The sequence below is a fragment of the Bubalus kerabau genome, chromosome 5, assembly GCF_029407905.1.
Source record: "Bubalus kerabau isolate K-KA32 ecotype Philippines breed swamp buffalo chromosome 5, PCC_UOA_SB_1v2, whole genome shotgun sequence".
NCBI lineage: Eukaryota > Metazoa > Chordata > Mammalia > Artiodactyla > Bovidae > Bubalus > Bubalus kerabau.
In genome coordinates, this window is record NC_073628.1 from 24,911,561 (window position 1) to 24,929,002 (window position 17,442).

Here is a 17,442-nt window from a genome sequence, read left to right on the forward strand (position 1 = left end):
CTCATTCTTCTATATTTATGGTTTTTACCTTGTGACATAGAGCAGTAACTTAATCCCTCCTAGATTCTGGTCCCTTAGTTTTGGTTTAGAAAATCCTCTTGATTCTTCCTCAACCAAGTCTAATCTATGTTTGAGACAAGTACCAGGTTAGTGGGGTTGCTGTCTCCAATTTTACTGTGAACAGAAGGGTCATGTGAAGGAACAATTGATGAGGGATAGAAGGGTAACTATGTCCTTGTCCAAACTTCTCCAAAATTCTGTGGATTTTACAGCAGTCATGTTTGCATCTGGAAGCAAAGTGCTTCATGCTGTAGGCTAAGTTTTGATACTTTTTGCTCATATAGCTTATAAAGACTAACAAGGGAATGTGCATGTCACTCAGTTTCATGATAATGGTAAAATAGGCAATGGTCCACATTGGCCAGGTCTCAGATCTTGCCAGTGCATGCAGCATTCTTTGGAGAACAGATGTTGTCTGAAAGTTGAATTTTTCTCTGTGTAATTCTTTCTCCTCTGTCCACAGATTCTCTTAGAGAAGAATGGCTTCTGGAAATGGTTCATTTGTGACTGAATTCCTTCTATTGGGATTAACAGACCAACCAGATATCCAACTCCCCTTGTTCTTCCTGTTCCTAGTAACATAAAACAGTCACTGTGTTGGGAAACTTGGGCATGATAACTTTAATTGGGATGAATTCACATCTACACACCCCCATGTACTTTTCCCCTTTTAACTTGTGCTTCATAGATTTCTGTTATTCTTCTGTGTTTACACCAAAAATGCTGGTTACCTTTATATCAAAGAATAACATTATTTCTTCCATGGGGTTCATGACCCAACTTTTTGTGTGTTTTTGTTCTTTCTGAAATCTATTTGCTGACATCAATGGCCTATGACTGCTATGTGGCCATTTGTAATCCACTTTTGTATAATGCTGCCATGTCCCCTAAAGTGTGTTCCAGCCTTGTGCTTGGTTCCTACTTGATGGCATTTTCTGGTGCCATGGCTCACGCTGGAAATATGTTGACACTGACTTTCTGTGATGCAAACATCATCTGCCATTTTTTCTGTGACATGCTCCCTCTTGTCAGCTCTCCTGCACAATTACCACATCTATAAGCTAGTACTTTTCATTGTGGTGGGCATCAATATCATTGTGCCCAGTCTCACCATCTTTACGTCTTATGGTCTCATCTTCTCCAGCATCCTCCATATCAAATCCATGGAAGGAAGATCCAAAGCCCTCAGCACCTGTAGTTCCCACAGAATTGCTGTTTCCCTGTTCTTTGGATCAGGTGCATTTGTGTATCTTAAACCATCTTCTGCTGGGTCCAAGGATGAGGGGAAAATCTCTTCTGTCTTTTATACCAACACTGTTCCCTTGCTATACCCCTTAATTAATAGCTTGAGGAACAAAGACATTATACTTGCTCTGAAAAAAACCCTGAGTACGAGATAGTTTTGATCAAAGAGTATCTGTCTGCACAGTTGGTTATATGACAAGGAGATTCTGTGCTGCAATTATATATTATTCATGGCAGCCTCTTAATCCTATTTTTCCCTTAACCTGATAAAGGAAATTTGAGTCTTTTTTCATAAGTAATTTCTAGTCTTTCTGGAGTAGGTCTTTTTTTTTTTTTTTCTCGTGATTACCAAAACATCTTTCTACCCTTTTTTTTTTTTCCCGTTTACTAATAGCATTAATTAAATCATAGCATTATCTCCATCTTTTTTATATTATTGTCACCTTTGAACTCTTTTTTCCCTTTGGAACATTATGCTGCTGCTGCTTCTAAATCGCTTCAGATGTGTCCGATTTTTAGTGACCCCATGGACTGCACCCTACCAGGCATCTCCGTGCATGAGATTTCTCAGGCAAGAGTACTGGAGTGGGGCAATTGCAGTCTCCCAGAACATTATGCGTGGTCTTCAAATAAAGACATTCTTTAACAATAGAGTGACATTATATCCTCGAGGGTGTTTTTATCTGCCACTTGCTATTAAAAGCATGAATTAAATATTTCTACTCTTTTCATGCTGTTTTCAAGAATGCCAGAGTTCAAAGGTTCTATGATAATTATCAAGGATAATCCAGTTTACATATATAAATGTTACACGTTAAGCTTCTTTTGGCAAAAAGTTTTTTTTTTTTTTTAACCTTTGTACAGTCAAGGTGAGACATAACAGTTCATCAAACTATATTTATTGTATGCATGCAAAAGTTAACATTAGAGTGGTTAGATTTCCTTAAGTCACTTAGCTTTACAAAGAAAACCTGATTTCAAGTTTCCTACTTTGTAATCTATTTTGCTGTTACTTTCTTCTATTACTTTTATTTCAGTAATGGTGGAATATGAGAAAACACTGCTAATTTCAAAGGTGACTCTGCTTTGTCCCAAGATGATAAATGAATTTCCCTCAGTGTGCTTATCATGTTTTTTAGTTATTTTTTAGAAAAACAGCTCAATTGTTCTTTTTGTTGGGACAGAGGAAAACTTTGGGGTTAATATATTGGGGAGCAGATTGGCTCAAATAAGGAAGTTACTTTTTCTGGAAAAAAAAATTAAAGAATTGAATTTAGAAAGTTTGCAACTATCTGTAATTCAGGAACAGTATATGTGAGAAAAAGGAGTCTAAATCATGCAATATGTCAGGACTGAGAGAGACACATGGTCAGAAAATAAGAGGTCCCCCTTGGGAGTGATCATGATACAGTTTCAATCTGAATTTATATCTCACTGAGTACTGTAAATACATTCTGGTGTCCATAAGGCCTTAATAAAATTATAATGCACAATGTCCATACAATGGTAGTGTTTGGAAATGAAGATGGAAAAGTTATAGCCATGTTTGGGGAAGCAGGTAGAGAGCTCTTCAGGAGATAAAATTGTTGTTCAGTGGCTTAAGTCACATCCAACTCTGTGAGCAGGACTCTAGCCTGCCAGGCACCTCTATCCGTGAGATTTTTCAGGCAAGAATACTGGAGTGGGTAGCCACTTCCTTCTCCAGGGGATCTTCCCAACCTGGGGATTGAACCTTTGTCTCCTGCACTGGAGAAGGAAATGGCAACCCACTCCAGTGTTCTTGCCTGGAGAATCCCAGGGATGGGGGAGCCTGGTGGACTGCCGTCTGTGGGGTCGCAGAGAGTCGGACATGACTGAAGCGACTTAGCAGCAGCAGCTCCTGCATTGATGGGCAGATTCTTTACCATTGAGCCACCTGGGAAGCTCCAGAAGATAAAATAGCTAGGGATAACTGGAACTCAATTTAAGAAAAAGGAATTTAGAACAAAGAATGGTAGATAATGGAAGCCCTTACCCATAGCTTTCTACATTCTGGAAGGCCCTAGATATATTGTGGAGGTCACATAATTTATTTGGATGATAAAAACATAATTTACTCTAATTAAAAGAAAAAATAAACTAAACCCACGGAACTGGAGGACTTGGAAATGACTAAATAGCACCTTCTTGTTGGCTTCCATATGCTATTTCCATTTGGATTTTTAGGTATGAAAACCTTGAACTGCAGTTGGTGTAGCAATGAGAAATTAAATAAATTAAAAAAAAAATATTGGCTGAATGAACCAAGTTGTGACCATGACTTCTGGAAAGGATTCTGAATTATTATCATTTTGGGGATAAAATGCAACTCTAAAAAAAACAACTCTAAAAACCCTCAACTCAATGTATCAAGTGAGAATTTAAATATTTTCTAAGATACCTTTGATGATATTCACCATTTGCCACATTCCTAGTCTCCACTCACTATTCAGTTATTTTAAAATTCAGCATGACTGGCTTGTTTGTCTATTAGTTTTTTGCATGCTGTGATTGTTAAATGCTGTCTCAGTTTAAAAACACCACTCATTCCCCTCCCCTGACCCAATATTAACACAATTTATTTTAGCTTCACAAGTTCTAATTATGTGAAATTGTTGATTTTGGCTGCAGCTTTCTGCTTCTTTCCCTTTCTTTTACTTACTCTTTATTTCAAAAAACTTGTTTTCTTTGCTGAAAGAAAAGTATATATAAACAGGTACAAATAATATCCAAGTGGTATTTGGAAATCTGTGGACATCACAGAGGTGTGTCCACTAGATTATATGTTCTATCATAACTTGAGGTGGCAACAAGAGTGGCTGAAACCCAGTTACTAATCTTTCATGAACATGAAAATGCAAATAAAATGTGCTTCATTTACAGAAAAAATTAAAGTTTTCTTGAAAGTAATTTGTCTTTGACTAAATGGAAAAAATTAATAAAATAGTTTAAATAGTATTTGTTATAATAAAGAGTGGTGACATTTCCAAAGATATAACTTAGCTGAGAGTTGAGCAATTTGAACACATTTTAGTTAGAAACAAGTACAGCTGCTGCTAAGTTGCTTCAGTCATGTCCAACTCTGTGCAAACCCACAGACAGCAGCCCACCAGGCTCCCCTGTCCCTGGGATTCTCCAGGCAAGAACACTGGAGTGGGTTGCCATTTCCTTCTCCAATGCATGAAAGTGAAAAGTGAAAGTGAAGTCGCTCAGTAAGTGTCCGACTCTTCGTGACCCCATGGAGTACAGCCTACTGGGCTTCTTCGTCCATGGGATTTTCCAGGCAAGGGTACTGGAGTGGGTTTTGTACTTCTTTCAAAAGAGGGAAATCAAGTCAGGGTATTTTGCTTGCACAGCATAGTTATGCTTAGTTGTTTTTGCTTCTTTGATATACATGACTGGAGCCAAAAAGTAACAAGGGAAATTGTTGAAATTATCACAACTGAGAGTCCATCAGGTAAACCACGGAATGTGACTGTAATTATGTACTAAATATAGCTGAAAGCTCCGGTTTTCTAGTTTTAACAAAAATGGTCCTCTGAATCACAGACCAGAAAGTTCCTAAATTACATACTGAAAAATGGTAGAGATTAACGACCATTAGTTAAAATGGTAAAGCATAAAGAGAGTCACAGATGTAGAGAACAAACTTATGGGTACTAAGAAGGGAAGAGGCTTCCCTGTTGGCTCAGACAGGTAAAGAATCATCCTGTAACATGGAAGCCCTGGGTTTGATCCCTGGGTTGGGAAGATCCCCTGGAGAAGGGAATGGCTATCCACTCCAGTATTCTTTCCTGGAGAATCTCCATGGACATAGGAGCCTGGTGGGCTGCAGTTCATGGGGTCCCAGAGAGTTCCCTGGACAGAAAAATCAAGTCATTCAATCCTAAAGGAAATTAACCCTGACTACTCATTGGAAGGACTGATGCTGAAGCTGAAACTCCAATACTTTGGCCACCTGATGCAAAGAATTGAGTCATTGGAAAGGACCCTGATGCTGGGAAAGATTGAGGGCAGGAGGAGAAGGGGATGACAGAGGATGAGATGGTTGGATGGCATCATCGACTCAATGGACATGAGTTTGAGCAAACTCTGGGAGATAGTGAAGGATAGGGAAGCATGGCGTGCTGTAGTCCATGTAGTCCCAAACTGTCAGAGAAGACTGAGCAACTGAACAACAACAACAAAAAAAAAAAAAAAAAAAAAAGGAGAAGGAGAGGAGTTGGGATGAATTAGGACATTGGGACTGACATATAAACACTACTATATATAATATAGATAACTGATGAGAACCTGCTGTATAGCACAAGAACCTCTATTCAATTCTCTGTAGTGAGCTAACTGGGAAGGAAATGAAAAAAAAAAAAAAAGATTGGTTATATCATTACATATAGCTGATTCACTTTTCTGTACAGCAAGAAACTAACACAGCATTGTAAAGAACAATTACACTGAAATAAAAATTAACTAAAAAATGAAAACTATTAGGCACTGTCTATGTGCTAGACCAGTGATATCCAATTTAAATATACTTCAAGTCCTTTTACATGTGATTTCAAAATTTTTGCTAGCCAAATTAAAAAGGTAAAAGAGAAAGATGTGACATTAATTACAATAATGATTCATGTAACTCAATATACCTAAAATATTATCACTTCATTGTACCACCAATATAAAAATTAAGACATTTTTACCTTTTATTATACTAAGCCTTCAAAGCGTTCTCAGAACAGCCCAGATCAATGTTACACTAAATTTTTTTAATTAAAAACACTTGATCTCTATTTAGATTTCATTAAATTTACAACTGAAGAAATAGATTCCCATACATAAGTTGTTCCAAACATGCATCTGGGCTATCTCTAGTTGTGACGAGTGGGGGTTGCTCTCAAGCTGTGGTTCGTGAACTCAGTAGTTGCCGCACGGGCTTCAGTTGTTGTGGCCCAAGGGCTCAGTAGTTGTGGTAAATGGACTTACTTGTACCAGGACATGTGGAATCTTCCTGTATCAGGAATTGTACTCATGTCCCTTGCATTGGCAGGTGGATTCTTTACTACTAGACCACCAGGGAAGTCCAATGGCCATACATTTTCTGTCATTTAAAAAGAAAATATCTTATTTAGTAACTTTTCATACATTTGCAGTTTTACTGAGAAAAAATTGACTGTATACTTTTAGTGAAAGTGAGAGCTACTCAGTCATGTTTGACTCATTGCAACCCCAGGGACTATACAGTCCATGGAATTCTCCTGGCCAAAATGCTGGAGTGGGTAGCCTTTCCCTTCACCAGGGGATCATCCCAACCCAGGAATCAAACCCAGATCTCCTGCATTGCAGGTGGATTTTTTACCAGCTGAGCCACAAGGGAAGCCCAAGAATACTGGAGTGGGTAGCTTATTGCTTCTCCAGCGGATCTTGCTGACCCAGGAATTGAACCGGGGTCTCTGCATTGCAGGCGGATTCTTTACCAACTGAGCTATCAGGGAAGCCCAGTTTTAAGGAATGTGGTTCCAGATGGTGACATAGGAAGATCCTGCACTCACCTCCCTCCATGAATACAGTGATTCTACAGCTATATATGAAACAATCACCTCTGAAAAAGATCTGGAAACTTGCTGAGCACTTTCTTCACCTTGTAAGGTGACAAAAAGGCCACACTGAGGTAGATAGAACAGGCTGAGATACAGTCTCACTGTAAACTCTACTCTGGTGCAGAAACCAAAAATGGTGAGGGTACACACAAACCTGAGTTTTTTGCACTGTTCAAGTTCTGATATAGAAGAAAATTGTTATTTCAGAACCATTTAAATTATAAGACAGCTTTCACCTGAAGACCCAGTGTTCTTTTACTCCTTTTTTTTTTTTTTGATAAAGTATTTTGTCCTTTTTTATTTATTTTATTTTATTTTTTATAATTTAATTTTAATTATTTTAAAATTTTATTTTATTTTTTAACTTTACAATATTGTATTGGTTTTGCCTTTAATAAGAGTTATTTTCTAGACTGTGTAGAGAATTGATGGATTAGAAAATCTCAGAGGGAACATTTTTCCTGTAAGTGTCATTGATAGGCCAGTTTATTGGGATTTCCAGCTGGTAAAGAATCCAAATGCAATGCAGGGGAACCTGATTCCATTCCTGGGTCAGGAAGATCCCCTGGAGAAAGGATAAGCTACCCACTCCAGTATTCTTGGGCTTCCCTGGTTTCTCAGATTGTAAAGAATTCATCTGCAATGAATGACACATGGGTTCAAACCCTGGGTTGGGAAAATCCCTGGAGGAGGGCATGGCAACCCACTCCAGTATTCTTACCTGGAGAATCCCCATGGACAGAAGAGCTTGGCAGGTTACAGTCCATAGGGTCACAAAGAATTGGACAAGACTGAGCGAGTAAGCACAGCACCAGTACTGATTTGCTAGGACTCATTTCTGAATCATATTTTACAGAAATGCAATTGCTCATTGCCCTTACACCCAGCTTCAATATGTCTGACTTCATGCATGAACAGGGTGAAAGACTCTGTTAGCAATTTTCTAAATCTTACATATTTGGTACATAAATTGTTTTTATATCATTTTTTTTTTTTTGTAGGAAAAAAGTGACTAGGGCTTCCTCTTCATTTCTGTAATCTAAATGAACAGAACATGGGAGATTTGGCTCTTCTTTGGTGAATGGACAATCCCTAAGTGAAGGGAAAAGTTGAGTAAACTATGGAATCTCTAAGGGACTAAGGACAGATTAAGGTACAGGATGCAAATGCAATCCTCCCAGGTCCCTATTATACATAGAGTGTTTCCCTGGGGAAGAGATTGAACAAGCTTCTGCCACATTTATTACTGAGTGCATTATAGCATTACACTCACATGAAATCTGTGGCTTACCAATAAAGAAGAATGTTTATTTTTCTCTGCTGCTTGAGTGGACTGAAAGTCATAAACAGAAATTATGATCTATATTTTTAAAAGATTTTGAAGTCAAATCAGAAAATACATGTGGGCTGCATTCTCTTAGAATCAAAGGAACCAAAGCTTCAGAACCTGAAATTGCCCTACTAAGACCAGAGGGTAAAACCAATGATAAGAAAGCCCTGGGGTTTTCTGGAGAAAGGAAGGTGAGTTTCTGAATTCCATTTATTCAAGCCCTTCTTGTTTGAATTGGAAGTGCAAGGATCTAAGATATTGCAATTTATTTCCAATTTAGCACCTTGAGACTCACATAAAACTTAGAAAAATGTCTATTCAAGGCATGGATCAGTGAATGCTCAGAGACACTAGGGGCCTAAAAGGATGCATTAGATCAGTCAGTAAGTTCCCTCTCCATGGACAGAAGTCTCACTCATCTACAGTTACAGCTTTTACTCTGTAATGTGGGGTGAAGAGTTAACCTCTCATAGACTCTGGCCATTTAGTTTTAGTTAAGAAGCAATTTTCTTTGTTCTCACCCCACCAGGTCTAATCTGCTTTAAAGGCCAGCACCTGATTGCTAGAGTCTCTGCCTATAGTTTTACTGGTGAGGGGAGACTCCAAGTGAAAGGAGAAATGTTGAGATGTGGGAATGAGTCAGTCCTCGTCCAAACCTCTCCTTTATCCACTGTTTGTTTCCTTCCCCAAACAGCCAAGTCTGCACAGGGCAGTAGTTTCCTTCCTTCTGTAGGCTAAGTTTTGATATTCTTTTCTACTTAGTTTATAAAGACCCAAAAAAGTGAAATTCCCTGTCACTTAGTTTCAGGATAATGGTAACACAGTTCCATGAGAGAGTAGGTAAGACAATTCCATAAGTCCAGGCTGGGTTACTCTCAGATATCCCCAGCCCAAACACTACACTAGTGAGAGGAGATATTGTGTGAAAATTGAGTCATGGTTCTCTATGTAACCTTTTTCTTCTGTGCTCACAGATCACCTTAGAGAAGGATGGCTCCTGGAAATGGCTCTTTTGTGACCAAATTCATTCTGTTGGGATTAACCAACCAGCCAGATCTCCAACTCCCTCTATTCTTCCTGTTCCTAGGAATGTACATGGTCACTGTGCTGGGAAATTTGGGATTGATAATGTTAATTGCACTGAATTCACACCTACACACCCCCATGTACTTTTTCCTTTCTAACTTATCTTTCATAGACCTCTGTTATTCTTCTGTATTTACACCCAAAATGCTGATTAACTTCTTACCAAATAAGAATATTATTTCTTACATGGAGTGCATGACCCAGCTCTACTTCTGTTTTTTTAGCATTTCTGAATGCTATGTGCTGACATCAATGTCCTATGACCGCTATGCGGCCGTCTGTAAGCCACTCTTATATAATGCTGCCATGTCCCCTAAAGTGTGTTCCAGCCTTATGCTTGGTTCCTACTTGATGGCATTTTCTGGTGCCATGGCTCATACTGGATGCATGCTGAGACTGACCTTCTGTGATGCAAACACCATCAACCATTATTTCTGTGACATCCTCCCTCTGCTCGAGCTCTCCTGCACAAGTACCTACGTCAGTGAGCTGGAAGTGTTTATTGTAGTAGGCATCAATATCATTGTGCCCAGTCTCACCATCTTTGTCTCTTATGGTCTCATCCTCACCAACATCCTCCACATCAGCTCCACAGAGGGCAGGTCCAAAGCCTTCAGCACCTGCAGTTCGCACATCATTGCTGTTTCTCTCTTCTTTGGATCAGGGGCATTCATGTATCTCAAACCACCTTCTGCTGTGTCTATGGATGAGGGGAAAATCTCTTCCGTCTTTTACACCAATATGATTCCTATGATGAACCCATTAATCTACAGCTTGAGGAACAAAGACGTTAAACTTGCTCTGAGAAAAGCTCTGAGTAGGAGACAGTTTTAATTAGAACTGTCTGTGTGCACAAGTAACTTGTACCATGAGATTTTGAGTTTTTTAATTTTAATGACAACCTTTTTACCATATTTTTATTATCTTTTTTTAAACCTAGTATCTTAAAGAAATTCGAGTCCTGTTTGAATAATTTATTCCCATTTTTATATATTTTTCTTAGTGTTTTCAAAATACATATCATCTATTTTTCTTGCATAGTAATAACATTAAATAGTGAATATAATATCTTTTTCATTTTCATTTTGAAAGTATTTTTCCACTGGGAAAAGACGAATGGCCTCCAAATAATGAATTACATAACATTAGACTGAAACATATCACATGGGTTACTTTTAATCTATCAACTTGTATTAAGAAGGATAAATAAAATACTCTGTTTCTACTCTTATCTTTCCACATTTCATTTGGCAATATATGCCTTCTTGAAATACCAGAGATTGATGGTTCTAAGAGTAACAAGGATAATCCCTTTCCCATCTGTAAACCCTTAATGTTAAGCTTCTTTTTGCAAAGAGTTTGATTTTTAATGTTTGTAAGTAAAACTGACACATAACCAGTCATCAAAATACATGTTTTGCATGGGTGGGAAAGTGAAGCCAAGAGTGGATAATGATTTACTTAAAGTCACACAGCTTTAGAAAGAAAAATCGTAGACTAAATTCTTACCATTTTGACTTCAAGTGTATTATTCTTCAGTATACTCTATACACACTTGATTATGTTATTCTATTTCAAAGAGCATGAAATATAAAAAAAAATTCCTGATTTAAAGTCAACTCTCCTCTGTCTCAGAATGACATATGAATTTCTCTCAAGCTGGGTATTCCTTTCTTTTCTTTTTAGCAAAACAGTTTGATTGTCTTTTGCTGCTGTTGTCAGAAAGAGAAAGACTTTTGGGCTCATATATCATGCTAGTAAAGTAATGTTCAAAATTGTCCAAGTCAGGCTTCAGCAATATGTGAACCGTGAACTTCCAGATGTTCAAGCTGGTTTTAGAAAAGGCAGAGGAGCCAGAGATCAAATTGCCAACATCTGCTGGATCATCGAAAAAGCAAGAGAGTTCCAGAAAAGCATCTATTTCTGTTTTATTGACTATGCCAAAGCCTTTGACTGTGTGGATCACAATAAACTGCGGAAAATTCTGAAAGAGATGGGAATACCAGACCACCTGACCTCCCTCTTGAGAAACCTATATGCAGGTCAGGAAGTAACAGTTAGAACTGGACATGGAATAACAAACTGGTTCCAAATAGGAAAAGGAATATGTCAAGGCTGTATATTGTCACCCTGCTTATTTAACTTATATGAAGAGTACATCATGAGAAACGCTGGGCTGGAAGATGCACAAGCTGGAATCAAGATTGCCAGGAGAAATATAAATAAGCTCAGATACACAGATGACACCACCCTTATGGCAGAAAGTGAAATTTGGCTTGCTTCCCTGGTGGCTAAGAGGTTAAAGCGTCTGCCTGCAATACGGGAGACCTGGGTTCGATCCCTGGGTCAGGAATATCCCCTGGAGAAGGAAATGGCAACCCACTCCAGTATTCTTGCCTGGAGAATCCCATGGACAGAGGAGCCTGGTGGGCTACAGTCCACAGGTCACAAAGAGTCAGACATGAGTGAGCAACTTCACTTCACTTCAAGATCATAGCATCAAGTCCCATCCCTTCATGGCAGATAGATGGGGAAACAATGGAAGCAATGAAAAACTTTATTTTGTGGGGATTTAAAATCACTGAAGATGGTGACTGCCATGAAATTAAAAGACGCTTGCTCCTTGGAAGAAAACCTATGACTAACCCAGACAGCATATTAAAAAGCTGAGACATTACTTTGCCAACAAAGTTCCATCTAGTCAAAGTTATGGTTTTTCCAGTAGTCATGTATGGATGTGGAAGATGGACTATAAAGAAATGTGAGCACCGAAGAATTGAAGCTGTGTGGTGTTGGAGAAGACTCTTGTGGGTCCCTTGGACTGCAAGGAGATCCAACCAGTCCATTCTACAGAAAATCAATCCTGAATATTCATTGGAAGGACTGATGCTGAAGCTGAAACTCGGATACTTTGGCCACCTGTCGTGAAGAACTGACTTATTGGTAATGACCCTGATGCTAGGAAAGCTTGAAAACTGGAGGAGAAAGCATACGAGAGAGGATAAGATGGTTGGATGGCATCACCTACTCCATGGACATGAGTTTGAGCAAACTCAGAGAGTTGGTAATGGACAGGGAATCCTGGCATGCAGCAGTCTATGCGATCACAAAGAGTCAGACATGACTGAGCGACTGAACTGAACTGAGAAAATGGAAGCCAAATTCCCTTTTCCTATTTGCCTCAAAGTTCTCCCAGGAGATACACATATACTGACATAGGTAATAGTACAGTGAAAATTACAACACTACTTCTAAGAGCAGTGGTAACACCCTATTCATTCTCTTTATTATTATTTGAAGTGGATTAATTTAGTTTGATGTCAGAGAGACTTTAAATATCCAAGGTGACTCCATCATTCTACCACTCACTGAGGAACCTGGAAATTCCAGCCTCAGAATGTAAAACTTCACTACACAGAGAGGAAATTTAACATACAAATGTATTTATTTTGTGCAGCAAAACCTTGCATATAAACCACCTACTTCCTCTGATGCTAAAATGAATATAGAATGAAATGTAATAAAGATATAGAAAACACCAACTGTGCCAGACTAAGGGCAAAATGGCATGTCTATCCTCAACAAGGGCGTTTGCTGACATAATCATTTTTTAGGAATAATTGTAACCATGTAAGATCTGTTTTGGGATCTACGCACATATAGGATGTAACTCTGTTATTTAGTCACTACATCGTGACCAGCACTTTTGGGACCCCGTGAACTATAGTCCACCGGGTTCCTCTGTCTATGAAATTTCCAAGGCAGGAATACTGGAATGCCTTGCCAAAGTCTACTATATTGAAAATGAAAATGTAAATGTATATCATTATCAGAATAATGCGAATCAAAACCACAATGAGATACCATTTCATGCCAGTCAGAATGGCTGTGATCCAAAAGCCTACAAGCAATAAATGCTGGGGAGGATGTGGAGAAAAGGGAACCCTCTTACATTCTTGGTGGGAATGCAAACTAGTACAGCCACTATGGAGAACAGTGTGGAGATTCCTTAAAAAACTGGAAATAGAACTTCCATATGAGCCAGCAATCCCACTGCTGGGCATACACACCAAGGAAACCAGAATTGAAAGAGACACGTGTACCCCAATAGCTAGGATGGAAGCAACCTAGATGACCATCAGCAGATGAATGGATAAGAAAGCTGTGGTACATATACACAATGGAATATTACTCAGCCATTAAAAAGAATACATTTGAATCAGTTCAAATGAGGTGGATGAAACTGGAGCCTAGTATACAGAGTGAAGTAAGCCAGAAAGAAAAACACCAATACAGTATACTAACACATATATATGGAATTTAGAAAGATGGTAAGGATAACCCTGTATCAGTTCAGTTCAGTTCAGTTCAGTTGCTCAATCGTGTCTGACTCTTTGCCACCCCATGAATCACAGCACACCAGGCCTCCCTGTCCATCACCAACTCCCGGAGTTCGCTGAGACTCACGCCCATCGAGTCAGTGATGCCATCCAGCCATCTCATCCTCTGTCGTACCCTTCTCCTCCTGCCCCCAATCCCTCCCAGCATCAGAGTCTTTTCCAATGAGTCAACTCTTTGCATGAGGTGGCCAAAGTAAGCATCATTCCTTCCAAAGAAATCCCAGGGCTGATCTCCTTCAGAATGGACTGGTTGGATCTCCTTATAGTCCAAGGGACGCTCAAGAGTCTTTTCCAACACCACAGTTCAAAAGCATCAATTCTTCGGTGCTCAGCTTTTTTCACAGTCCAACTCTCACATCCATACATGACTACTGGAAAAACCATAGCCTTGACTAGATGGTCCTTTGTTGGCAAAGTAATGTGTCTGCTTTTTAATATGCTATCTAGGTTGGTCGTAACTTTTCTTCCAAGGAGTAAGCATCTTTTAATTTCATGGCTGCAGTCACCATCTGCAGAGATTTTGGAGCCCAAAAATATAAAGTCTGACACTGTTTCCACTGTTTCCCCATCTATTTCCCATGAAGTGATGGGACCAGAGGCCATGATCTTAGTTTTCTGAATGTTGAGCCTCAGGCCAACTTTTTCACTCTTGTCTTTCACCTTCATCAAGAGACTTTTTACTTTCTCTTCACTTTCTACCAGAAGGGTGGTGTCATCTGCATATCTGAGGTTATTGATATTTCTCCCGGCAATCTTGATTCCAGCTTGTGCTTCTTCCAGCCTAGCACTTCTCATGATGTACTCTGCGTATAAGTTAAATAAGCAGGGTGACAATATACAGCCTTGATGTACTCCTTTTCCTATTTGGAACAAGTCTGTTCCATGTCCAGTTCTAGCTGTTGCTTTCTGACCTGCATACAGGTTTCTCAAGAGGCAGGTCAGGTGGTCTGGTATTCCCGTCTCTTTCAGAATTTTCCACAGTTTATTGTGATCCACACAGTCAAAGGCTTTGGCATAGTCAATAAATCAGAAACAGATGTTTTTCTGGAACTCTCTTGCTTTTTTGATAACCCTTTATGGGGGACAGCAAAAGAGACATAGATGTATAGAACAGTCTTTTGGACTCTGGGGGAGGTGGAGGGGGGGATGAATTGGGAGAATGGCATTGAAACATGTATGATATCATATAAGAAATGAATTGCCAGTCCAGGTTCGATGCAGGATACAGGAAGCTTGGGGCTGGTGCACTGGGATTACCCAGAGGGATGGTATGGGGATTCAGGATTGGGAACCCATGTACATCCGTGGCAGATGCATGTTGATGTATGGCAAAACCAATACAATATTGTAAAGTAATTAGCATCTAATTAAAATAATTAAATTTAATTTAAAAAATGAAACAAGTTTTATTTTTATTTATTTTTAAATATAAATTTATTTATTTTAATTGAAGGTTAATTACTTTACAATATTGTATTGGTTTTGCCATACATTGACATGAATCTGCCACGGGTGTACATTTGTTCCCCATCCTGAACCCCCCACAAGTTTGATTTTTGTTTTGAGGCTTCACAAATGAAAGACTTGACCAACTTTTAACACAATTTTGGCATCTCAAATAGTGATAAAATATATAATGGACTAGATGGGCCTCTGCAATGCCCAGAAACGTTCCCAAATTGTGTAATTATTATTTGCTTATTTAGATATACTTTAGAAGCAGAAGTGGACTTAAAATCAGAAAGCTAAATTTGGTCTAGACTTTTTCATTGAAAAGATATATAACTGCAAATAAGGCAATAACTACATTAAGCTTTATTCTCCCAAACAGGCAATAAATATATATTGACAATCCATGAGGTACAGGACTGGGTGTGCAAAGGTAAAAATACCCTTTGCCAGATGAAGCCTAATGTGAAGTGTTACAGATGCAAAATGGGATATACTAAACATTTTTTATAGAACCTTCCATCTCAGGCATTAAAGGAGAAATAAATATTCTTGCTCAATGAAGGCTAGAGAGACACAAAAATCAAACATTGTCTGATTCATGCTTCCAATAACAAGGGGCAGATAAGACATCTCCAATGATATGTCAGTCTAATGGTCCCTGCTTCCAACAACACAAGAGAAGACTCTACACATGGACATCACCAGATGGTCAACACAGAAATCAGATTGATTATATACTTTGCAGCCAAAGATGGAGAAGCTCTATACAGTCAGCAAAAACAAAACTGGGAGCTGACTGTGGCTCAGATCATGAAATCCTTATTGCCAAAATCAGACTTAAATTGAAGAAAGTAGGGAAAACCACTAGACCATTCAGGTATGACCAAAATAAAATTCCTTATGATTATACAGTGGAAGTGAGAAATAGATTTATGGGACTAAATCTGATAGAGTGCCTGATGATCTATGGATGGAGGTTCGTGACATTGTATAGGGGACAGGGATCAAGATCATCCCCATGGAAAAGAAATGCAAAAAAGCAAAATGGCTGTCTGGGGAGGCCTTACAAATAGCTGTGAAAAGAAGAGAAACAAAAAACAAAGGAGAAAAGGAAAGATATAAGCATCTGAATGCAGAGTTCCAAAGAATAGCAAGAAGAGATAAGAAAGCCTTCCACAGTGATCAATGCAAAGAAATAGAGGAAAACAACAGAATGGGAAAGACTAGAGATCTCTTCAAGAAAATTAGGGATACCAAGGGAATATTTCATGCAAAGATGAGCTCGATAAAGGACAGAAATGGTACGGACCTAAAAGAGGCAGAAGATACTAAGAAGAGGTGGCAAGAATACACAGAAGAGCTGTATAAAAAATATCTTCACAACCAAGATAATCACGATGGTGTGATCATTCACCTAGAACCAGACATCCTGGAAAATGAAGTCAAGTGGGCCTTAGAAAACATCACTATGAACAAAGCTAGCTATTTCAAATCCTGAAAGAGGATGCTGTGAAAGTTCTGCACTCAATATGCCAGCAAATTTGGAAAACTCAGCAGTGGCCACAGGACTGGAAAAGGTCATTTTTCATTCCAATCCCAAAGAAAAGCAATGCCAAAAAATGCTCAAACTACCGCACAATTGTGCTCATCTCACACGCTAGTAAAGTAATGCTCAAAATTTTCCAAGCCAGGCTTCAGCAATACGTGAACCATGAACTTCCAGATGTTCAAGTTGGTTTTAGAAAAGACAGAGGAACCAGAGATCAAATTGCCAACATCCGATGGATCATGGAAAAAGCAAGAGAGTTTCAGAAAAACATCTATTTCTGCTTTATTGACTATGCCAAGGCCTTTAACTGTGTGGAATACAATAAACTGTGGAAAATTCTGAAAGAGATGGGAATACCAGACCACCTGACCTGCCTCTTGAGAAACCTATATGCAGGTCAGGAAGCAACAGTTAGAACTGGACATGGAACAACAGACTTGTTCCAAATAGGAAAAGGAGTATTTCAAGGCTGTATATTGTCACCCTGTTTATTTAACTTGTATGCAGAGTACATCATGAGAAATGCTGGGCTGGAAGAAGCACAAACTGGAATCAAGATTGCCGGGAGAAATATAAATAACCTCAGAGATGCAGATGACACCACCCTTATGGCAGAAAGTGAAGTGGAAGTAAAAGGCCTCTTGATGAAAGTGAAAGAGGAGAGTGAAAAAGCTGGCTTAAAGCTCATCATTTAGAAAACTAAGATCAAGG

The 17,442-nt window shown here is 38.9% G+C and overlaps 1 protein-coding gene and 1 pseudogene across 1 annotated transcript; both read left to right on the forward strand.

Annotated features, from left to right (window-relative positions):
• Positions 1 to 539: 539 nt before the first annotated feature.
• On the forward strand, positions 540 to 1,460 carry LOC129653759 (olfactory receptor 8B3-like; annotated as a pseudogene).
• A 7,774-nt stretch (positions 1,461 to 9,234) lies between these two features.
• LOC129653760 (olfactory receptor 8B3-like) lies at positions 9,235 to 10,164 on the forward strand. Its single transcript, XM_055583455.1, has one exon. The coding sequence runs from the start codon at positions 9,235 to 9,237 to the stop codon at positions 10,162 to 10,164; it is 930 nt and encodes a 309-aa protein (XP_055439430.1).
• The last annotated feature ends 7,278 nt before the right edge of the window (positions 10,165 to 17,442 follow it).